The 23,897-nt window shown below is 38.4% G+C and overlaps 1 protein-coding gene across 19 annotated transcripts in view; it reads right to left on the reverse strand.

Moving 5' to 3' along the window:
• Positions 1 to 5,974: 5,974 nt before the first annotated feature.
• RPS6KA3 (ribosomal protein S6 kinase A3) overlaps positions 5,975 to 23,897 on the reverse strand; it is a 111,856-nt gene continuing 93,933 nt past the window's right edge. For all 19 annotated transcript variants that reach the window (XM_077989643.1, XM_028842010.2, XM_015127069.3 and 16 more), the window contains 7 exons: positions 20,623 to 20,712; positions 18,828 to 18,986; positions 16,150 to 16,311; positions 14,226 to 14,302; positions 12,999 to 13,116; positions 7,341 to 7,481; positions 5,975 to 6,767 (listed from right to left, as the gene is read on the reverse strand). In XM_077989643.1, coding sequence (XP_077845769.1) covers positions 6,645 to 6,767; positions 7,341 to 7,481; positions 12,999 to 13,116; positions 14,226 to 14,302; positions 16,150 to 16,311; positions 18,828 to 18,986; positions 20,623 to 20,712 — 870 coding nt within the window. In that variant the 3' untranslated portion in view covers positions 5,975 to 6,644. The remainder of the gene's footprint in view (positions 6,768 to 7,340; positions 7,482 to 12,998; positions 13,117 to 14,225; positions 14,303 to 16,149; positions 16,312 to 18,827; positions 18,987 to 20,622; positions 20,713 to 23,897) is intronic.

Below are 23,897 nucleotides of genomic sequence, written 5' to 3' on the forward strand. Positions count from 1 at the left end.
CAGCATAATGCCAAGTAGACCTTGAAGGTTGCCATCTTATCTCAAGTACCTAAATCCAGGTGGATAGGCCCGAAACCAGCTGTTACGGGCTGAATTGTTGTATCTTCCCCAAATCCTTATGTCGAAGTCCCAACCCCCAGTACGTGAGAAAGTAACAGTATTTGAAGATAAGGTCTTTAAAGAGGTGATTGAATTAAAATGAGGCTGTTAGAGTGGGGCTCTAATGCAACATGACTGGTGTCCTTATAAAAAAAGGAACACCAAGGCTGCACATGCACAGAGGACCAACCATGTGAAGAGGCAGCAAGAGGGCACCCAACTGTAAGCCAGAGAGAGGTCTCTGAAGAACCCAACCCTATAAGCACCCTGGTCTTGGATTTCCAGCCTCCAGAACTATGAGAAAATAAATTTTGAGTAAGTCACTCAATGTGTGGTATTTCATAATATGGAACTACTAAGAAATGTCAACTGGGCAAGAAAAGGCTAACTTCAGGCCTATATAACCCATTCCCTCTTTAGCAGGAATCAATGAACTCAATCAAATTTCCTCTAAAATATGCTGATATTTATTACCAGAGAGAAAATGTAAAGTCCTTATCTCTAAGATGCTTTTAGCAAGATATACTTGGTCTTTATAGATGGTTTATTGTAAAACTTGGGAATTGTGGATTCATGAGGCATGACTGGCTGGAGAATGAGGGCTCATTTAAACTGCATAATGAAGTATAAAAAGGAGATGTTGCAAAATCAAATGACTCCCTTTGTTTGAACAAGGTCTCCACATACAACGCTCAGAAAACTTGTCCATTTTGAATCCAAAGTGCACCGAGAGAGAAAAGGGCCATTTTTGGAGCTAGACTCTGTAACATTTTGAACTTCTCTAAAAAGAGTATCTCATCTGTGTCTGGTGATCATCCCATATCCTCTGATTCATTAAAGTTTGGTATTGGGTAAGAACTATGATTTATGTGTTTGACTTGACAAACCCTTTGAATGAAACAAGATTATGCATGGAAAAATTGTTTTGCACTTCTTAACTCAAATATTCCTGTTTTAAGTTCTATCAACCTAGTTTCAAAAATATCCTTTGGATAGAATTTCACATTATAAAGAGTTATATGATCAAAATAATCTGATAAAAGGGACAAACACGCATTGATTTGAAACTTTATTATATAAATTTTCATTTCTTTTAAAGATTACAAAACCTGTTCTATGACAGGAATACAAGCAATATTGTTCCAGGATTATTCATGGATACATCTGAAGAGCTTAGATTACACATTAATAGTATGATTTGAAAACTTCCCAGATTAGACTCTTAAGTAAAACAATTTAAAGTATTTAGTGATATTTGATCCTTTACAAGCATTTTATAATTATGGCAGCAATGCCAAGCATCTGATGCGATTTAACCACCAACAAAAGGTACAATACATAAGAATCCATGATATGGTATCTGGGCTTCTGGCATGCCTTACTAGAGAGAAACTAGTATAAAGGAAGATCATATATAATAGTAGAAAAATATTTGTGTTTTTTTCTTTTTTAAAAACTATTTAAGTAGGCACCCACCCCATTCCCACCCATGACCAAAAATGCAAAATAAGTACAACCCTTAGGTGTATACCTTCCCTTTTGCTTAGGGCAATAGTTAAGATAAACTAATATATGTATATGATTTTTAAGAGTTAAAAACTCATCACCCATAATCAGTAAGGATGCTAAGGAAGGCAATACCTTGAAGCTTTTTTTAAAATTAAAAAACAAAGCTTTAGATGGTAAACTACACTTACAGAAACACAAACCAAAATCTTTATGCCCTTGCTTTGTAGGTGAAAGTTCTATTTTAAATACTTCTTTGAAAAACTCAGTATACAGTTCATTCAGTACTATGGTGATAATAGGAGTAAAGATGTTCACTTCCATTGGACAATGAACTAATCTACTTAGAGAGGACTATTATAGCAACTCTCTTCTCATATATGTTTATATATACTCTACTCATGGTATGTGCTCTAAAGAGGTTTTATTGAGGTTTGTACCTCTGAACTTAAATCTCTACATTTTCCTTTCCACTAATCTCTATTCAAAATGTCATATACTTTGCTAGTTGCTCTGGGAGAAGTCATGGACACTTAAACAGCTTATCATGCAGTTCAAGATTATATGGCAAAATAATGAGGAAAGTGCCTTAAGAGGTAGGAAGTAGGCTCTCATCCCAACCCTTGGTATGCCCTGTTATGAAGTTAAAAAACTAGAATCAAAGTGGTAAATGTGAGGCTGATAGTAATACCAAGCTTTAGAAAATTAAGTTGACTTAGTTACTAGAATTCTTTGAGAACACTCAGTCACATTGGAACCAGTTGCAAATCACTTGATCACACAGAATACAGCAGTGTCAAAAACACATAAAGCACACTGTAGATACAAATTCTTCTTGGCCATCCATATTTGGGCATTATCATTCTGGAGATTCTTCATTGGAAAAAGTAGTTAAATGTGGCTCTGTTGAATACCACAGTCCCAAGAAAGTGAATTTCATTCCTTCATTAATTGGTCTCCACCAATGGTCACTTGGGGAGACCAGCAAAATGTAAGCAACCTGGGGTTGAAAAGAGGACTATTTTCATTAATTGAAAAAAAAAATACTGAGTTAAGTCAAGTTATCTGTGAATTAAGTAAGGCTCAAAGTATATATCCAGTTTAAAATTAGTTACACAGCATTGGGCCTTTCAGAGGGACACAACTCTAGGACTAGATTGAAACCTCCTGGTTTAAGCACCAAGGTCAGCCATGGAATCCATCATATTCGTTAATCTGAGAAAACAGACCTTTTCTGAACCTTTACATTCCTGAGCTATCTATCCTAATGCCTTAATAAGTTTCAATGCTCCATCAATCATAAGATAAAATTTTCTTTATAAAATATAGTAAAGCAAACTGAAAAATTATAGGTCATTTTTAAAGGCCAGGAAGTAGAGAATATCAAAGCCATGTTGAGATGTGTATTGCTGGCCTCCATGGTGATTAAGCGCATCCATAGCAAGGGCTGCAAATCTTGAATGCTTTTCTGCTCTCATCCTAGGTTGGGCTTACCTGAGTCCCTTTTCTGCTGAATACATTCTGCCCTCTCTTGAAGCCTTTGCACCCACCTACCCTCTGTTCAAATCCTTCCTGGGCTGAAGGTGCAGGGCACAGTTAACGAGACAGCCCCACCTCCCATGATGTCCCCTGGCCCCAATAGCAGTCACTTCTTGAAAAGAGATGGGAAATGGTTGACCCAAACCTGCTTTTTGGAGTGCACTGCATATGAAATGTGGCAACTCTACAGCATACACACCACACCTTCTCTCCAGACAATCATAACTGACTTTTCACACACACAAGCTTCATAGCATCTCAACTTCGGGCCTTGTCAAAATTATTACATTTTTGGACTTTTGGGGTTGCTTGTGAATCAATGCATCCATATCAGATCTGTTCAAGTTGGGGGTCTGTTGCATTAGAAATAAGACATCTCTATAAACCAGAAAAAGCTGAAATGATTTATAAAAAACAAAAATTAAAAAAGGATGAAAAACTTACCTTCATTTAACATCATCACTTCAAAGGGAAGATACAAAACACATGGTAGTGTAATTCATACTTTCCAGTATGTGCTTGACAAGCTTAAATTCAATCTCTCATTTTGTAAAAGAGGCCTGATAGTTTAGTTTCTTCTTTCACAATGAAATATCTTTAAGACTGGACTGATACCTTCTGGGAGAAGCCTCAGTAATTGGCAGCACTAATTGGTGAAAGGCAGAAGCCTTTAAGGGCCTCAATACCACACCTGTAGGGGCCTGAAGAATTGACGTTGAGAAATTAATGGAAAAGTTAACCCAATACAAGCACTATATTTAGAGCACATTGTTGGCCAAGTTTTTCCACTGTATGTCAAAAGCAATGGAAGGGACTAACAGGACCACAGATGAAACAAATTTAGGTAGAAAGCCTTCCATTTTGTGAACATATAACTTGCTTTTCTCCAATAAAATTGGCTGCTTGACTAGGCAAAGAAGGCAATTATCTTCGAAAGAAATAAAAGTTGGCATCATATACCAGTAGAGGACTGCCCAAGAAATATGTAGTTATTGAACTCAGCTACTGGTTGGTGATCATATGAAGGAAAGGCAGCATGGTGTTATGAGGGGGGAAAAAAATCAAAATGGGGAGAAGTTAAGGATTCTAGACTTTGATATGTGTCTTAGGTTCTCTACATGCAATATGAGAAAGTTGGATCGGGTAATTTGTAAGGATTATGTGTTTACTTCTAATTCTAAAAGACTATGATGGACAATACTCCTAAGCAATTATGGAGTAGCATCAGTGTAAAAAATCTGAAAATATCTCTTTTTCTGCTCAGAATGACATTAACATATTAAAAGTGACAATAATTTGAGATGACCATAGTTTGAAACACTGAATAGAGGAGGGGAAAAAAGCTCCCTTTCCAGGCAATGGAAAGCAGCTTTTAATATTAGCATCCATATATTCAAGAACTTGAAAATACTTTCTCTATGTAGATATTCTGATATCCCTCCTATACATTATTTCATTTAGAAGCTAAACTTACATTTGATTTCTATGCAGTAATCTTTTTTGTGTCACTTGGGCAAAATAAATGTTATAGATTTCCCCTTTCTCTTTAATTGCATAGAGGAGAAATCAAGGAATGACAAGTGGATTTCAGGACATTTAGATAAACCACACTCTCTTGGCTTTGTACTCTTAGGGGAAAATTTAAAGCTTCTGTGGCAGGAAAAAAGGCTTCTGATATAAACGGCTTATTACATGATGACAAGAAAAATCCATGAGTACATTCTTTTCTTTTTTTTTTCTTCTTCTTGAGACAGACTCTCACTCTGTCGCCCAGGCTGGAGTGCAATGGCGTGATCTTAGCTCACTGCAACCACCACTTCCCAGGTTCAAGTGATTCTCCTGCATCAGCCTCCTGAGTAGCTAGGATTACAGGCACATGCCACCATGCCCAGCTAATTTTTGTATTTTTTAGTAGAGATGGGGTTTTGCCATGTTGGCTGGCTGGTCTCGAACTCCTGACCTCAGGTGATCCACCTGCCTCGGCCTCCCAAAGTACTGGGATTACAGGCATGAGTCAATGCACCTGGCCCGTATGGGTACATTCTTGATGAGGTAAGTCAAATCACTTTTTTCTTGCTCATATGTCTTTTACATTACATACTGATGTATGCTAAGCAGCTTGGCAAAGACACAGGTAATAATGGGGACTGAAGTTTCTTTCGTCAAATACAATTGTGGAAACTACCAAATTAGATGCAGATAATGAATACTGCAATCTAAGCAGGCCCAGTGGCCATTATGAAAACTGATCATTCCTGAAGTCAAAGGAAATGGTATGTGGCTATAAATTATCATGAGGGATTCAGAAAATACTTAATGCTGTTCACTTAGCCTGCCCTACCTATAATTTTAGGTTATAACAGATACTGTTTGATCAATAATGTTTTATTCCCTAAAATAAGAAAGTTTAAATCCAATTTCATATAGAGGCCTTTGGCCTTTATTACATTTAAATTAGTGTTTAATATAGAATATCTATTTAAACATGAAATATCCAATAGGACTTCAATTACCTGTTGCTAAATTTTCCTTCACCAATCTCCTTACCATGACTCTTAAAGGGCTTTGACGTATATTGGCAAAATCCCAGATGATATGCCAAATTCTAAGTATGGATGCTATGTAAGATTAGAAGTACAAGGACTACTTCCTTAATTAAGGAAAAAAGAACTCTAAGGAGTTGCAAAGTATATGGACTAACTTCATAGGTGTATTCTTGATTTCATGCCACACACATATAACTTTCTCTACCATAACAGCTCTCTAGGTTAGTCTGACAGAGCACCTGACTTTAAGAAACAAACAAATGAATGAACCAGTGAAACAGACATGGGGAAAGATATGTACATTTTGGAAGTATTACATTCAACAGCTGTTCCACAATCTGGCCATTTTTAGGGCTGTCCAACAATACTGTTAATCCAGGTGAACTATTTAACCAGATTTAATAGTCAATTGATTAATAATAGATTCCAAGTTAAACAAGGCATGTATACATTAAAGAAAGCAGTACAGAAATGTACTGTATATGAACTGTTTACAAAAACATACAAAATGTTGGATGGCACAAGGGATACAGTGCTAATATAAACGGATTGTTTAAGCTAAGTGCTTAACATAAACTGTCCATCCCTATAACTAACAAAGAATATTTAAGGGACATGAAGTATTTCCTATAAAAATAATGCTATATGGTGTACTTTATTCAGTGTATTTTTAGGTGGTATTCATATGTTCATCATTTTTCTCATTGATTCAGTGACTGTATCTTCATCATGTTTCCATTTTCATTTCTTCCGAAGCTCCAGGAAAATCTAACTTGCTAACAATCATTTAAAGCGAGAAGAGACGAAAGCAGGAGCAGCAGCAGGAACAGCAGCATTATGGGTACCAGCTGGGACAGTGTGTGCTTGCAGGTGTCTCTCAGATATGTGCTACCTGTCGCCAGAACTTGTGCTATCAGCTTACACCATGGTACCAAATATCTCACTGAGGTCACTTCACAGGGCTGTTGAGGTGATTTTTTTAATACCTCTCCGCTGAGCAAGAGTAGAGCGGCCTACTGGTTCCAAAACTGGTGACTGATTACGGTTCAAAGCAGAATATGTAGCTGCCATGGCACCCTGAACAAAGGAAATAAAGGTAATAACAAAAATGACAATGGATAGTCACACGTACACAAATACAAAATGAAGTTTTTTCATATGCAAATATATACAGATTTTATTTGGTTCATAATGAAAATAACCACATTGGTCAAATCCACTGATTTAACCAAAACTGTAGAGGCCAACGTGGAGGTTAAAATTATGAGAGAGAACAAAGATAGCCTCATAACAGGTAGTCCTCAAGACTATTCAACATTTTTTCCCTTTGCATTCCTTTAATGCATAAAGGCACTAAAGAGACAGGAAGGCATGCTCTTTAAGTTGGGAAATCCATAAGCTTAATCTGTCCTTACTGATAGTGAATACCTACTTATGTAGACTGAGAGGAACTCAAAAGTCGCTCTTAAACTAGTTTTATTACTAATATATTGACATGCCTTGAGCTTTTCTAAGTCACCCACTGTAAGAGAATCTCACAACAGAACTGGATGCAGGATGAAAGAGAAAGGTGCTGGGGGCATGGACAGGGCTTCTTGAAGTATCTCCTGGAGGACATGTGGAAAACAGTGACTATATGGGGCTGCTCACCTTTACTAGATGTGGTGCATCCTGTCTGTTTAGTTGGTATTGTGGCAGTTGGTCCCAGTGGACGATCCAAGGATGTCTGAGCACAAGAGCAGCAGTCAGTCTCTGATGAGGGTCTACATGAAGCATCTTTGACACCAGGTCCTGTAATGGGAATAATAATAAAACAAGCTTAAACCTTTTGTTTTGCTTCTTTTTCTATGGCTCTTGATACTAATGAACATTCTTCCTTAGCTTCTATGATACTGCTTTTTCTGGTAGCAGCCCTTTGGTCAACATGGTAATTTGGGGAAAAAAAAATCAGTCTCCGTTTTTTCCCTGCTAAATAACAGTAATTTGGTACATCACAAACGGTCAATTTAGCATGTTTTATGTATCTTTAATACTCTGGCTCTTTTTTCCTTCAGATTTTCTGAGTTTCCTACATTTTTGTAGGTTTATTTATTTATTGAAACAGGGTCTCGTTCTGTCACCCAGGCTGGAGTGCAGTGGCATGAAATCGGCTCACTGCAACCTCTGTCTCCTGGGCTCAAGTGATCCTCCCACCTCAGCCTCCCAAGGAGCTGGGACTACAGGTGTGTGCCACCATGCCTGGCTAACTTTTATGTTTTTAGTAGAGACGGGGTTTCACCATGTTGCCCAGGTTGGTCTCCAACTCCTGGATGCAAGTGTTACTCCCGCTTCAGCCTCTCAAGGTGCTAGGATTACAGATGTGAACCACCATGCCTGGCCAGTTTATTTTTAAGTACTATTCAGTTACTTTGATTTTTTTTTTTTTTTTTTTTTTTTGTGCAGCTGGTAATACCGAAAAACAACATGAATGTCCACTAATAGGAATTTAATTGGAGGGCTCTAAATGCCCCCTGAAAAGATTATAGTATTTTTTTTCCTACTTCAAAAGCAACTCATGCGCATTAGAGAATAATCAGAAAATACTGGAAAGTGAAAGCACATGAGGAACAGTTCCACAGTACCACTCTTCCAGACACAGTCACTGTTAGCACTGCATAGCTATCTAAATGCCATTCCTATGCATGGAATGTAGATGCATATAATTGCTACATGGGTTTTACACTTTTCAAAATAACACCACTGTCATTTATAAAAGCCACCATTTCTTAAATTTTTCATTCAAAATACATTTGTTAAGTATCCATTAAAGTCCAGGCATTCTGCTAGGCACTGGGTAGTTAGCAGTGAACAACACGGAAATGAAGTCTAGGCAACATAGTGAGGCCCTGTCTCTACAATTTTTTTTTTTTTTTTTTTTTTAAAGCTGAGTGTGGTGGCATATGCCTGAGGTCCCAGCTATTTGGGAGGCTGAGGCGGGAGGATCATTTGAGCCCAGGAGGTCACGGCTGCAGTGAGCCATGATTGAACCACTGTACTCTAGCCTGGGCAACAACGCGAGACCCTGTCTCAAAAAAAAAAAAAAAAAAAAAAAAAAAGACAAAATGAACTCTGACTTCATGAAGTTTTCAGTTCAGTGAAAGAGAGATAAAGAATCAATAACCACAAAGTAAGTTATTTGACAGGATGAATAGACACCAGGTGCAGCTAGAGGGACCTGTACTGTGCGAGGTGGCTTAAAAGGGACTTTTTAAGAGGAAGATAAGACCTGTAGGATAAGCAGGAGCTAGATTAGAGAAAGGGGGAAACACTGCCTCAGATAGAGTAAAGAATGGAGAGTGAGTTTGGAGGAACACTCTCAGGTGAAAGAGATGTCACAGTTAAGGAACTGGCAGCAGTACAATGTGGCTACAGCATAAATTTACTGTGAAGGAGAATGTGGCAGTGGATAAAGTGGGAGAGGTGAGAAGGGACCAGACCAGGAAAGTCCCTGTAAGCCATATTTGCAAATGTGAACTTACTTGCTGGTAATAAAGTGTTTAAAGTTAGGGAGTGATGTGGTTAAGTAGAAAGATCGCACTCACTGAGTGTGGAGGAAAATGGACTGGTGAAAGATGACAACTTCAGGGAGGTGTATGAAACAGAGAGAATTGGGCTGGGCGTGGTGGCTCATGCCTGTAATCCCAGCACTTTGGGAGGCCAACGTGGGAGGATTACTTGAGCCCAGGAGTTCAAGACCAGCCTGGGCAACGTAGTGGGATTCCATCTCTACAAAAAATTTAAAAATTAGCTGGGAGTGGTGGCGCATGCCTGTAGTCCCAGTTGTTCAGGAGGCTGAGGTGGGAGGATAGCGAGAGTCCAGAAGTTTGAGGTTGCAGTGAGCTGTGATTGTACCACTGCAACTCTAGCCTGGGCAACACAGTGAGACTCTGTCTCAAAAAAAAAAAAAAAAAAAAAAAGAAAAGAAAAGAAAAGAAAAAGTTAAAAAGGAGAGAAAAATGGAGGTATTTAGGATAAAGAACTGACAGAATCTGGTGGTTAACTAGATCTTGGGAATTGGGGTGATGTTGTCCCAGGTACTCCTCTGCTATGAAACATTTATGGTTTCTTACTTTTAGTTACTAACTGCTAAGAACAGGGATACGCAATTGAATAGAACTGGAAATAAAAAAATTAGGAACCTCCCTTTTGCAATTCTGAAAGTAGGCAAAAGTGCTTAAAATTGCATAAAGCTTGCAAAACTGTCCAGGGGTACCAAAAAACTCAAATTATAATTTTAATCAAATCTATAAGTTAATGAACTTTGGCAAACTCACTTCAAACTACTTCTTTTACTACAGCCCCTTTAATGGCTACTCCTCCTACGCTTTCTCTTTAAGCGATGCTCTCCAGAATTCCTTCCTTGGCTCTCTTACCACTCTGCTCAGATAATCTCATTCATATTCATGGCTTTAGCTACTATGGATGATGACAACTCTTAACTTTTAAGTTTCACCCCAGACTTCTCTTTTAAGACCTATAACCATATAGACAGTTGCCTGATGGACATACATCTCTTAATTTATAATGTCCAAATCTGCAACCACCACTCCTCTCAAAACTACTTCTTTTGTATTCTACAAATCAGTGAAGGATACCACCCCTCATCCATCTGCCCAAGGTAGAAATGGGGACTACATACATTACAACTGCTTCTCTCTAATTTCTTATGTATAATAAACCATCAAGTCTATTTTGCCTCCTCAATTTCTCTTCCATTTGGTTCAAATTCCATCACAACAGCTCTAGTATAGGTCCTCATCATTCATGACCTGAAATATTGCAAAACCTTACAAGTACTGTCCCTAATATTAGGTCAGTGAGGACTGAATGAAACAACACAGGTAAAAGTGTTAGCATAGTCCTTGGCACATAAATGCTCAGTAAATGCCAGCTGTGGTCTTCTTGTTCTCAAAGCCACGTTTGACCCACATGACTGACAACATTCACATATGCAACTTGCTCTTGAGGGGATACACCCAGATTGATAGAGCCCTCCCTTCTATCTTGTGGCTAATCATGGAATTATATCATGCTTGTAATCACAAGTCTTAACTGTACATATCAGCAACAGTTACTAGTAATAACATGGAATCTATATGTCAGGTTGTGAGTTGGATACAATTTTTTGTGCTCTGTGTCTCCATTCTCACCTGCCCTTCCTCTCTCACCAAAAAAAGCATACCAGGATATAAGTGAATAAAGAAAATCACAATAACCTCAACTTGCTTTAACTTACACCTCAACTTGCTTTAACTTACTAAAAAATCAATTAATGTGTAAGCTCTGATATTTTATTATTGGTAACATTACTTAATATACCTCACAACCTATCATGACAAAGTTTGTGGTGGACTCCATAGCTAAGAATTACTGCTCCACAGAATGCACTTTAAAAAGGAAAATCTGATCACTGCACTGCTTAATATGTGTTTTAACAGCTCCACAATACCCAGAGTTAAGCCCACAATCCTCAGCATGAGCCACAAAGCCTTTCACAATCGGTTCATCAGCTATCTTTTCCCATGCAACCCTGCACTACTCACATGGAATGACTAGCCTGGAGGCATTCTGCTATTCTCATGCTATCATCACCACCTATCTGCATGTGCTGATCCCTCAGCTTAGGACTACATCTTTCTTTTTTTTTGGAGAGGGAGTCTTGCTCTGTCGCCCAGGCTGGAGTGCAGTGGCCGGATCTCAGCTCACTGCAAGCCCCGCCTCCCAGGTTCACGCCATTCTCCTGCCTCAGCCTCCCGAGTAGCTGGGACTACAGGCGCCCATCACCTCGCCCGGCTAGTTTTTTGTATTTTTTAGTAGAGATGGGGTTTCACCATGTTAGCCAGGATGGTCTCGATCTCCTGACCTTGTGATCCACCCGTCTCGGCCTCCCAAAGTGCTGGGATTACAGGCTTGAGCCACCGCGCCCGGCCAGGACTACATCTTTCTGCTCCCCAAATCTGCCTGGCAAACTCCTTCGCTGCTTTTGGAAAGCTTTCCTTAAAATCCTTCTGACTAAGCATCATCTGTGAACTTCTCTAGCACAGAAACTGTACCACTTTTACAGCACATGTGACACTGTACTGTGTATTTCTGACTGTCTCCCAACTAGACCGTAAGCAACCTGAGATCGGGAATTCCATCTTTGTCACATCTTTTATCTCTAAGGCCTTCATTTATTAAGCACATTGTAGGCACTCAATAAGGGAACTACAAAGGAAACAGGTACCCAGAGAAATGAATTATCTGGTTTAAGACATTTTATTGTTAGAAAAAGATAAAGGCTGACATTTCATTTTATTTATTTATTTTTTATTTATTTTTTTGAGACAGAGTCTTGCTCTGTTGCCCAGGCTGGAGTGCAGTGGTGCACTCTTGGGTCACTGCAACTTCTGCCTCCCCAGTTCAAGCGATTTTCCTGCCTCAGCCTCCCGAGTAGCTGGGATTACAGGCATCTGCTACCACACCTGTCTATTTTTTTTGTATTTTCAGTAGAGATGGGGTTTCACCATGTTGGCCAGGCTGGTTTTGAACTCCTGACCTCAAGTGATCTGCCCATCTTGGCCTCCCAAAGCATTAGAATCACAGGCGTGAGCCACCGTGCCTGGCCAACATTTCATTTTAAATGCAGGTATAAAACCAAATAGTATCTATACAGACATTAAATTGGTCAACTGAGTCTTCAGGCCCTATGCCAATAGAATCTACATACTTTTGATGTGTTCTATTTACTTATACGATCACCTCAACTCAAGCTTTCACCCCTAAGAAAAAAGAATATGCACTTTTACCAATATGTATCCTCTTTATCTACTCTGTTTTTCTTATTTTGAAGTAAAAAACTTCTTTTTAAAGAATTCTCTATGAAAAAAGTGAAAACAGAGCAGAGTTGGAAAGCAAGTCAGTGCTATTCAGGGGATGGCTGATCTTCCAGTGAGAAGGGCTCTTCAAATTATTTCATGCAGATGCTATAAAACCATACCTCTGTTTATTGTGAAAAAACTGAAACCCCTTTCTTCATAATCTGAATTAGTTATTATTTATCATGTTCTTCAGTGAGAAACAGTTTTAAAAGTATAAATAATAAGGCCAAACCAATGTCAGCTGGGAAAGAAACAAAATAATGGGTCCATTTTTGAGTTCAAATTATTTGATAACATCACTTTAACATACTAATTTATAAACAAAGGTTTCTAACTGGTAGTATTTCTTCTCACTATGGATCATAAAAAATTATTTTCTCAAAAGCTTATAATAGGAAGCTATACTTACCTTTGCTGTGTCTGAAACAGAATTCCAGTAACCACCACTGAGTGAGAATTTTCCGCTACCTATTCGTGCCAATATTTCCTCTGGTGTATCATCAGGACCATTTGCAAATGGAGTGTAACTAATTTATAATAAAATTAAAATATTAATGAATAAAATTTCTTACTTGGTTGGTAATCTCAAAAGTATTCTAATTCAGTTAACGTAATATTTTATTAAAATCTACCAAAGTGAAAAAAATCAACAAAATGAAGCTCCATAAGGCACCAGGTAAAGCATGGGTTATAAAATATTAATCATATTTAATATACAATAATATAAATATTTTAAGACATGACACATTATAGAATAAAATATTAAGAAATAGTGTAGGCCAGGCAACGTGGCTCATGCCTGTAATCTCAGCACTTTGGGAGGCCAAGGTGGGTGGATCACGAGGTCAGGAGTTCGAGACCAGCCTGGCCAATATGGTGAAACATTGTCTCTACTAAAAATACAAAAATTAGCTGGGCGTGGTAGTGCCTGCCTGTAGTCCCAGCTACTCGGGAGGCTGAGGCAGGAGAATTGCTTGAACCTGGAAGCAAGACTCCGCCTCAAAAAAAAAACCAAAAAAAAAAAAACAAAAAAAAAACCTCTATGTTTCTGACATGACAAGAGTACAAAAAAGTATGGAAAAAATCAATTTAGGACCTCGAGACATTAATAAATAGTACATTACAAAAAATCAGTAATGATATAGCCATAAATGTGGAATTGTTACAGAATTGTATATATTAGATAACATGAGAAAACATGGAAAGATATGACAACATCTGAATTAAAAAAAAAAAAAAACCTACATAGGACAGGTACAGTGGCTCATGCCTGTAATCCCAGCACTTTGGGAGGCCAGAGCAGGAGGATCACTTGAGCCCAGGAGTTTGAAACCAGCCTGGGCAGCACGGCAAGACCCTGTTTCTACAAAAAAATAAAGAAATTAGGCAGGTGTGGTGGTGCACCCCTGTAGTCCTAGCTACTCCTATTCGGGAGGCTGAGGTGAGAGGATTGCTTGAGCCCAGGAGTTTGGGGCTACAGTGAACTATGACTGTGTCACTGTACTCCAGCCTGGGCCACAGAGTGACACCCTGTCTCTAAAGAAAAAGCAAACAAACAAACAAACAAACCTTAAACAAAACAAAAACCTAGATAACTTAAGCAAAATGGTGCTTAGAACGTATGGTATACACTCACCCGGTAAGCATTGTATAGAGTAGGACACCAAGACTCCATATATCACAAGCAGCATCATAGCCTTGTCGTTTTAAAACCTAGAAAAAGTGCAAAATTAGTATTACTATACCACCATTTTGTATATATATTTGTATAGGCTAGGAACTGAATTATATATCCCAAATCAACAACTATAAGGAAAATTTCAACAGAACATGGTTACCAAATAAGGCAATACATTAGTCCTATTCTAGAACATTCTACTACTAATAATTCATATATAAATTTAATTTTGGTATTCAAATTAATATTGAGTATTGTAGGTACACAGGAATATAAAACAAACTGAAGATAACTTTCTTATTTTAATGAATTTATATTTTGTTTGGGGCTACAGAAATATTTACAAAAAACAATGCTTTTAAGAACACATACACACACAAGCACATAAAGAACACACATAACCTAGCACAAAAATCACCAACTTTTATCAGGCATGAACTATGACAAATACAAAAAATCCCTGATTTCCTTAAAAAAAAAAAAATCTGATGGGAAATAAACATACAAATAGTTAACAACTCAACCTGATAAATATTATAATAAAATCAAGTCTGGGTAGGGTATGGTGGCTCATGCCTGCAGTCCAGCACTTTGGGAGGCCAAGGTGGGAGGATCACTTGAAGCCAGGAGTTTTGAGAACCCGGGCAACACAGCAAGACCTTATTATTATTATTATTGAGACAGGGTCTCACTCTGTCGCCCAGGCTGTAATGCAGCGGCACGATCTTGGCTCACTGCAGCATCCGCCTCACGAGTTCAAGCAATTCTCCTGCCTCAGCCTCCCGAGCAGCTGGGATTACAGGCGTGTGCCACCAAGCTTAGCTTACTTTTGTATTTTTAGTAGAGATGGGGTTTCACCATGTTGCCCAGGCTGATCGCAAACCCCTGAGTTCAAGCAATCCACCCGCCTTGGCCTCCCAAAGTGCTGGGATTACAGGCATGAACCACGGCATCTGGCCAAGATCTCATGTTTAAAAAATAAAAATAAAAAATAAGCCAGGTACGGTGGTGTTCTCCTGTAGTTCCAGCTACCTGGGAGGCTGAGGCAGGAGGACTGCTTGAGCTGAGGAGTTCAAGGCTGCAGTGAGCTATGATTGCACCACTGTATTCTGGCCTAGGCAACAGAGGGAGACCTTGTCCCTAAACAAACAAAACCCCCAAATTATGTCTTAAATGTTATAGGTATGAAGATGAGGAAGCAATTTATTCTTGACATGGGGAGAGAAGGAAGGCTAGAGGGTGGCCTGCTTATATTGGACCTATAAGTAAGAGAGCAGAGCGGGTTTAGTGATAGGCCAGAAGTTCAGTGTGTCTAGAACTTCAGGTAGGGAATACCAGAGAGACTGAAGGGCTTTTTTTTTTTTTTTTTTTTTTTTTTTGTTAATAGAGGGGTTCTTGCTTTGTGACCCAGGCTGGAGTGCAGTGGTGTGATCCTTGGGTCACTGCAACCTCAAACTCTTGGAGTCAAGTGATCCTCCTACCTCAGCCTCCTGAGTAGCTGAGACTACAGGCACGCCACCATGCCCAGCTAATTTTAAATTTTTTTGTAGAGATGGGGTCTCACTATGTTGCCCAGGCTGGTCTCAAACTCCTGGCCTCAAACAGTCCTCCTGCCTTGGCCTCCCAAAGTGCTGGGATTACAGGCATGAGCCACCATGCCCTGCCTCAAGGGCTTTTATAATAGCTTGTTAAGAAATTTAGATTCTTCTGTAGGCAATCAGATGTCATTGAAACATTAAACAGGGAAATGAAAGGCTGGCATTTTATCCTAATTATTTCTTCAGTAAGTCTTCGATTGAATTATTATTAATAATTCTGTACTAAACATAGTGAATGAGTTTTAAAACACACTAATACTGCAAGCAAACTCTCTCACAATTACCTCTGGTGCAACAAAATTTGCAGTATAACAAGGAGTCATGAGAAGACCATTTTCCGCTCTCAGCTGTTTTGCAAAGCCAAAATCACAAATTCGAATAGATTCTGGATTACCAGATTCATCCACATAAAGAATGTTGCTAGGTTTCAAGTCTCTATGAACCACCTAATTGAAATACAAATTAAAGAGTTATGTTAACAATATATTTCCATTACTGAAAGTTCTTTATTCACAAACTGTCAAGCAATACACTTAACAAGATGATGAGTGCTGACCTTTAAATTAGCCCAACATTATAAAATACTGATAATGTAAAGCATAACTCTCTAACATAGACCTGGGGCAAGGAGGAGGAGGAAGAAAGAATAGTACTTACCTCCCTCCTCTTTGTCCAATTGAGTAACTGGGTTAAGGAGAAAGGCAAACAGCAATAATATATCTACCTCCAGGTTGATCACTCATTTAATATTGAGTGTCTATCATGTACCAGGGTATTATATAAGCTTCTGTAGATACTGTGATGAACAAGACCCATAAGATCCTGGCCTTTCCATGCTAGGAGCTTACACAGTTCTGGGGGAAGCAAAGAATAGGTTGAGACATGGGGCATAACTTTAAATAGGGCAGTCAGGAAGGGTCTCTAGATGAGGTAACATCTGATCCAGTATCTGAAGAACAGAATGAATGAGCCATAAGAACAGTAAGGGAGAGTCATTCTAACTAGAAGGAACAGCATGTACAAGGTACATACACAACAAATATATTCTGATAGACTAAATGGAATAGACAGGGCATTCAGGAGTAAAAAGGAAAAAAACAAAACAAATCTGGACTTTATTTTTGGTATTGCCTATTTGATATACAAGGTGTTACACATGCAAGAAGAAATCTCTTCTTTAGAGTTTTGTATTATTTTCCTCTTTTAATGATCTACCTGAGTACAGTAGTCCCCCCTTATCCGTGGGGTATATGTTTCAAGACCCCCAGTGCATTCCTGAAACTGAGGACAATACCAAAGTCTCTGTATTTTTTCCTAGATATATATACCTATGATATAGTTTAATTGATAAATCAGACACAGTAAGAGATTAACAATGACTAATAATAAATTAGAACACTTGTAACAATATACTGTAATAAAAGTTATGTGAATGTGGTCTCTCAAAATACTGTAATATTTTTGACAATGGTTGACTGTGGATAACTGAAACCACAGAAAGCAAACTTGCAGATTAGTGGGGGACTACTGTACTTTTTTTTTTATCATAAGCTTCTCTTACATTCCTTTTTAGACTTAAGTGTGCCTTCTGTCACCAAATTCTGAGTCTATGTTCCAATCAATCAAATTAGATTTAGTTCCTCACATCCGGGACATCACTTCTCCAGACTATTTTAATAACAAATTACTGATCAGGCATTGGGAAAAGAACACAGAAGACTTTCATGACTGCAAGGTCATAAGTTCCTCAGTGACTACTGAGTTCTACCAATTTCAAGTTACAATACTAAGCAAATCTTGATAAGTTAGAAGGCAGGAAGCTCTAGAATTAACACATTCTACTTGGCTTTCAGGGGCAAAGACAAAACAAGAAGAAGGTATTGAAACTGAACTCCTGAAGAGGTAATCTTTTATATATGCATATATCAAAACATCACGTTGTATACCATTAATATATATAATTTGTCAACTAAAAAATTTTTTAAAAATTATTTTCCCCTTGCTTTCTATTCCTCTTCACTCCTCTGCTGTTCTCCTTTCTTCCCTCCCTCCCCTCATTTTCTCCTTTCCTCCCAGACTTCCCTTCTTTTTTTTTTTTTTTTTTTTTTGAGATGGAGTCTCACTCTGTTGCCCAGGCTGGAGTGCAGTGGCGCAATTTCAGCTCACTGCAACCTCCGCCTCCCAGGTTCAAGCAATTCTCCTGCTTCAGCCTCCCGAGTAGCTGGGATTACAGGCATGCACCATGACACCCGGCTAATTTTTGTAATTTTAGTAGAGACGGGGTTTTGCCATGTTGGCCAGGCTGGTCTCGAACTCCTGACTTCAGGTAATCCACCCACCTTGGCCTTCCAAAGCACTGGGATTACAGGTGTGAGCCACTGCGTCCGTCTGTCTTTTTAAAAAAATACGATTTTCTCGAACTCCTGACCTCAAGTGATCTGCCCGCCTCAGCCTCCCAAAGTGCTGGGATTACAGGCATGAGCCACTGTGCCCAGCCTAGAAGTACAATTTTCTTTTGCTATTTACTAAAAATCTGCATACAAGAAGAATGAAGAGCATATCCACCAGCCAGAAGCATGTGACTCTTTTGTCTCATTGTTTTAAGGATTTCCTTTTATACATGAATACAAACCAGGATTCCTTGGTTCTGCTTCTAACCTGAAGTGGGCCTGGTATTCATGAGTACAGAGTGACCTAGCAGAAACAATGCTATGTTTTCCAGGTCGGAAGAGATCACTTACTTTTCCTTGGAAGCACAAGAGTTTAACATAAACAAGCTAGGATATCAAAGGCACACTTCAATCTCAATAATAAAACTTTATATAGAGGAAGATCAGTAGGATAATTCAGCTAATAGCAGTTATTTTCCATTTCATGCATAAAGTAACTTCTATCTAATTTTAGCTCAAACATAAAGAAAAAAAGTGTGTGCATGTATATATAGAGTGTTAAAAAGACTTACCCCTTGTGCGTGAAGATATTCAACGGTTTTGGTTATAGTGAACAGGACAGCACTGGCCTCTCGTTCAGAGAAAAATTTTTGTCTAAGAATTTTATCCAGCAATTCACCTCCTTTCATAAGTTCTGTTACTACATACACATATTTTCCATCATCATATACCTATAAATTTCAACATCAAAATGTAAATATTATTTGAAACTTTATATGTGCTCAAAACAAAGTTTAAAATATAAAAGAAAAATTAAACTCACTTCATATTCAAGAAAAATTTTATTTATTATTTTGAGACAGACATGCGCTCTGTCGCCCAGGAGTGCACTGGCACAATCTTGGCTCACTGTAATATCCACTTCCTGGGCTCCAGCGATCCTCCCACTTCAGCCTCCCAAGCAGCTGAGACTACAGGCACATGCCACCACACCTGGCTAATTTTTGCATTTTTTTGTAGAGACGAGGTTTTGCTGTGTCTCCATGAGCAGGGATAATCTGAGGAAATTTGAGTTTTTACAACCCCCAGAGAAGGCCTTCAGGCCTATGTGAGCATCATTAGCAAGAGAAGACTTAACACTACCTGGGGAGTTCACACTCTTTGCCAACACTTTGTTATAATAACAGTCAAGAGAGACATAGGCAACAGTGTATCATGACAGTCCAAGGAAAGATACTTTACTTGTCCTGGGGGTGGCAATGGGCAGGGCAGGCTTCCTGGAAGAAGCAGTGCCTTAGCAAAATCTTTTATGTGTGGTAGTTAGCCAGGTAAAGAAAAACAGATGGTGTTAGCAACTGAAGGAACTATAAATTCAGGCAGAGCAACATGGGAAATTGAGGCATGTGCAAGAAATTTACATACTAGAACACAGAGCATAAGGTGTATGAGAAAGTGTGTGTGAGAAGTCTGAAAACTACAGAGGAAGGCAGGGTCTTAAGGGGCTAGGGACTTTAGACTGTAGGCAGGGAAGTTAAATGGGTAGTTATGAGTGTTAGATCTCTCTTCTAGTAATGTAGAAGATACTTTGGAGAGTGAGACTAGTCAATATTGAATATGAACTAATAGTAATATTAACATTGAACATTTAGGTAAGTGTTCAAGTGCAGATATTAAAAGCAATAATATTGTGCTTTCCTTCTTAAAGCAAAAGTAGAAAAAAATAACTGTACAAACATATCTTTATTGATAAATGAAATTATGTCATATATACATATACATTGTTTTCAAATCTACTTTTTAAACTTACCATGCTGAATTTTTTTGTTTGTTTTTGTTTTTGAGACAGGGTCTTGCTCTGCTGCGCAGGCTGGAGTGCAGTGGTGTGATAACTGCTCACTGCGGTCTTGACCTGCCAGGCTGAAGCAATCCTCCCACCTCAGCCTCCAGAGTAGCTGCGACTATAGGCATGAGCTACCATGTCAGGCTAATTTTTAAATGTTCTTTAGAGACAGGGTCTCCCTACGTTGCCCAGGCTGGTCTTGAACTCCTGGGCTCAAGCAATCCTCCTGCCTCAGCCTCCCAAAGTGCTGGGATTACAGGTGTGAGCCACTGTGCCCAGCCTGGTTAATTAAAAAAAATTTTGTTGTAGAGATGGAGGTCTCATTATGTTGACCTGGCTGGTCTTGAACTCCTGGCCTCAAGTGATCCTCCTGCCTTGGCCTCCCAAACTGCTGGGATTATAGGCGTGGGCCACTATGCCCAGCCTATGATGAGTTCTCTGTCTACCACATGATTTTTGAAAATACACTACTTTCAATGTGAGTTAGACAACTAATTCAAATGATCCATGTTAAAGAATCTACTTACATCCTTTAGAGTAATAATGTTTGGATGCTGTCCATAACGAAGAAGAATTTCAATTTCTTCTGTAGGGTCTCTCTTGCTTTTATCAATAATCTAAAAGGCAAATATTTATCACAAAACCTCATGAACTATACAGTTATAAACATTAATTGTTTATAGCTACAGACCTTGGGTATTACTTCATGTAAATAGTATATAAATAAGCCATTTATCAATCAGTTTTATTCAACTACCTGGCCAGACTGTTTAATCAGAAAGCCAGTCTTGATATAGATGGCAAGGCTGTAAATTCCAACTCATGAGTCACATTCCCACCATGCCTCTCCAATGTAAGTTTGTAGTAAGTTTAGAACTTACCAAAAACTCAAAAAGCCTCGAGAAAAGGTACCAAGAACACAGTTAACATATCTTTTCTTCTATCCTTGAGGCCTTAAACATTTGGGAACTCAGTCAACTTCTAACCCCCCATCAATACAGATAATTAAGAGCTAGATATATCTATACCACCACCACTAGCATCTGCTTATTGAATTAAGTTTACTTCCTTTATTAAAATGCTTCAATTGAATATCCTGTTAGTTGTAAGCTACTTATAAAAGCTAATTACCTGTTAAGTAGAACAATCTTGTTTTTGAAGTTAGGCAGAAAGCTACATAGAAAATTACACCTAGAATTTTATTTGGTTAGAATTTGGTTTAATTATTATAATAAAGCCCTTTAAAATAGTAATGTAGCTTTCTAACCCTTTTATTTTGGCTGCTCCTTAAAAATATTTCTCTTAATGTTTTAATCTGCTAAACTAATATATAAAAAAGATAAATTTTGCTTTCAATTCATTCAAAGGGTAGTCTGAAACAAATTAGGTGGCCTTTGTATGTTCGATTTTAAACAGCTTAGTAATTAAGTACACACTAAATACCCAGACACACCAGCAACCTAGGAAAGAGGTTACAACTCTCAGCATGAGTCCAGTCTTCTATCTGAAATGGATTTATAGTTGACCCTTGAACAACACAGGTTTGAACTATGAGGGACCAATTACACGTGGATTTTCTTCTGCTTTTGCCACCCCTGAGACACCAAGACTAACTCCTTCTCTTCTTCCTCCCTCCTCAGCCTACTTAAGGTGAAAATGATGAGGAAAAAGACCTTTATTATGATCCACTTCCATTTAATGAACAGTAAATATATTTTCTCTTCCTTATATATATTTTTCTTTTTTTGAGACAGGGTCTTGCTCTGTTGCCCAGGCTGGAGTGTAGTGGCGCAATCATGGCTCACTGCAACCTTGAACTCCTGGGCCCAAGTGATCCTCCCACCTCTACCTCCTGAGTAGCTGGGACCACTGGCACATGCCACTACACTCAGCTAATTTTAAAAATTATTTGTAGAGATGAGGTCTGGCTATGTTGCCAAGGCTAGAATACAGTGGCACATAGCTCACTGTAGCCTGAATCTCCTGAGCTCAAGCAATCTTTCTGTCTCAGCCTCCTGAGTAGCTAGGACTAAAGGCACATGTAGCCATGCCTGGCTAATTTTTAAACAATTTTTCTGTAGAGATAGGGTCTTGCTGTGTTGCCCAGGCTTGTCTCAAACTCCTGGCCTCAAGCAATCCTCCTACCTCGGCCTCCCAAAGTGCTAGGATTACAAATGTGAGACACTATGCCTGGCATGATTTTCTTAATAACACCTTCTTTTCTCTAGCTTGCTTTATTGTAAGAATACAGTATATAATACATACACAAAATACGTGTTAATCGACTGTATATGCTATCAGTAAGGCTTCTGGTCAACAGTAGGCTTTGAGTAGTTAGGTTTTGGGGAGTCAAGTTATACAGATTTTCAACTGCTTGGGGGTCAGCACTCCTAAGTCCTGTGTTATTCAAGGGTGGACTGTACTTGTAAAACAGTTCTGTATTTGGAGAACAGGGAAGATAAACATACAGGTGCCCACTGTAATCAACTGCAAATGACAGTGTGGAATTAGGCAAATGGGTGATTAAGAGGAGAGATATATGGAATAGACATGCTAATTTAAGAGATGATCTGGGACTAGTCTTTTGAAAACCAGAACACACTGGGAGGGGTTGTTTTTGGCATGGATCTGCTAATCTGAGCCCAGTTTGCATTAGACCTATGCTTGTGCTTGTGGACCTCAAACACGTGGTAATTTCAGTAGAATCCGGCTGTATTGGGATTGGTTTTAGGAGTCATTTAAGTCACAAAAATCCACAAATAGCTTGGAGACGTTTTCGAGGTTTTAGGCATAGTCCTCAAAGTTTCTGTAATTCAAAGGGGCCTCAGGACATTTCTGCTTTTTATGATGTATTTATGGAGGCAAGACACATCCTTAAACTGCCTACCAAGTATGTTATTAGTCTTTTCTCCTTTCATGTAAGCAATTTGAAAATTTCTATGTATCTTAGATTTCAATAAGAGCAATGAATAGGAAAATAGAAAATTAAATGTATTTCTTTTAAACATTTCCTTCTTTAAAATTAGCTTTACTGTCCTTCCAATGAAGCAAATTAAATGTATTTCTATGGTTCATCCTTCTGACAGAAAGTCCTATAGACACTGACAACTTTAAAGCAGTTACATCTAAGTTTAGAAAAGTGATAACAACTAATGTCACTCTCTCTCTAAACATGAGCTATGCATATTTATAAACCAGTCCTAAGGTTCAAATAAGTTGAAAGCTTTAGACATTGTTTGAATTGCTTGAGATTGGAGAGCAAAGGTTACTATTCCAAGAAGTGAAAAGAGACTTGAACATAGTGTTTGTTCACTTATGACTAAAGGTTTGAAATTCAAACTTCATCACAGAGCTAGGTTCCTTGGTTTTTGGCTTAGAAAATTCTGTCTTAGGATACTTGATGAAACTACAACAGCCAATGATAATGAATTTTATGATAGTGGTTTTAATTCATTTATTAGTTCCCAGATCCTTTTAGATGTAAAGAAAGGTATGAACATTTTGCCAGAGAAGATGTAAACATACAAAATTTTGCACACAATTTTGAGGAATTTGTTGATACCCTGAGCATAAAATGGGGACTTCTGAGAGTAAAAATATACTTTAAAAATCATTTGAGGTAAAAAAAAAAAAAAAAAAAATCACTTGATGTGTAAACTGGTACTGCTCTGGGCAAACCAGATGTATAACCACCTTACCTTTAGCTCACAGGGTTCTAGATTAAGATCTCTGAAGATCACTAGCCAGATATTTAACTTTTTCATAACAAAAGGCACTTTTAACAACAAGAGGAGTGTAATTT

The sequence above is a fragment of the Macaca mulatta genome, chromosome X (genome assembly GCF_049350105.2).
Source record: "Macaca mulatta isolate MMU2019108-1 chromosome X, T2T-MMU8v2.0, whole genome shotgun sequence".
Taxonomy (NCBI): domain Eukaryota; kingdom Metazoa; phylum Chordata; class Mammalia; order Primates; family Cercopithecidae; genus Macaca; species Macaca mulatta.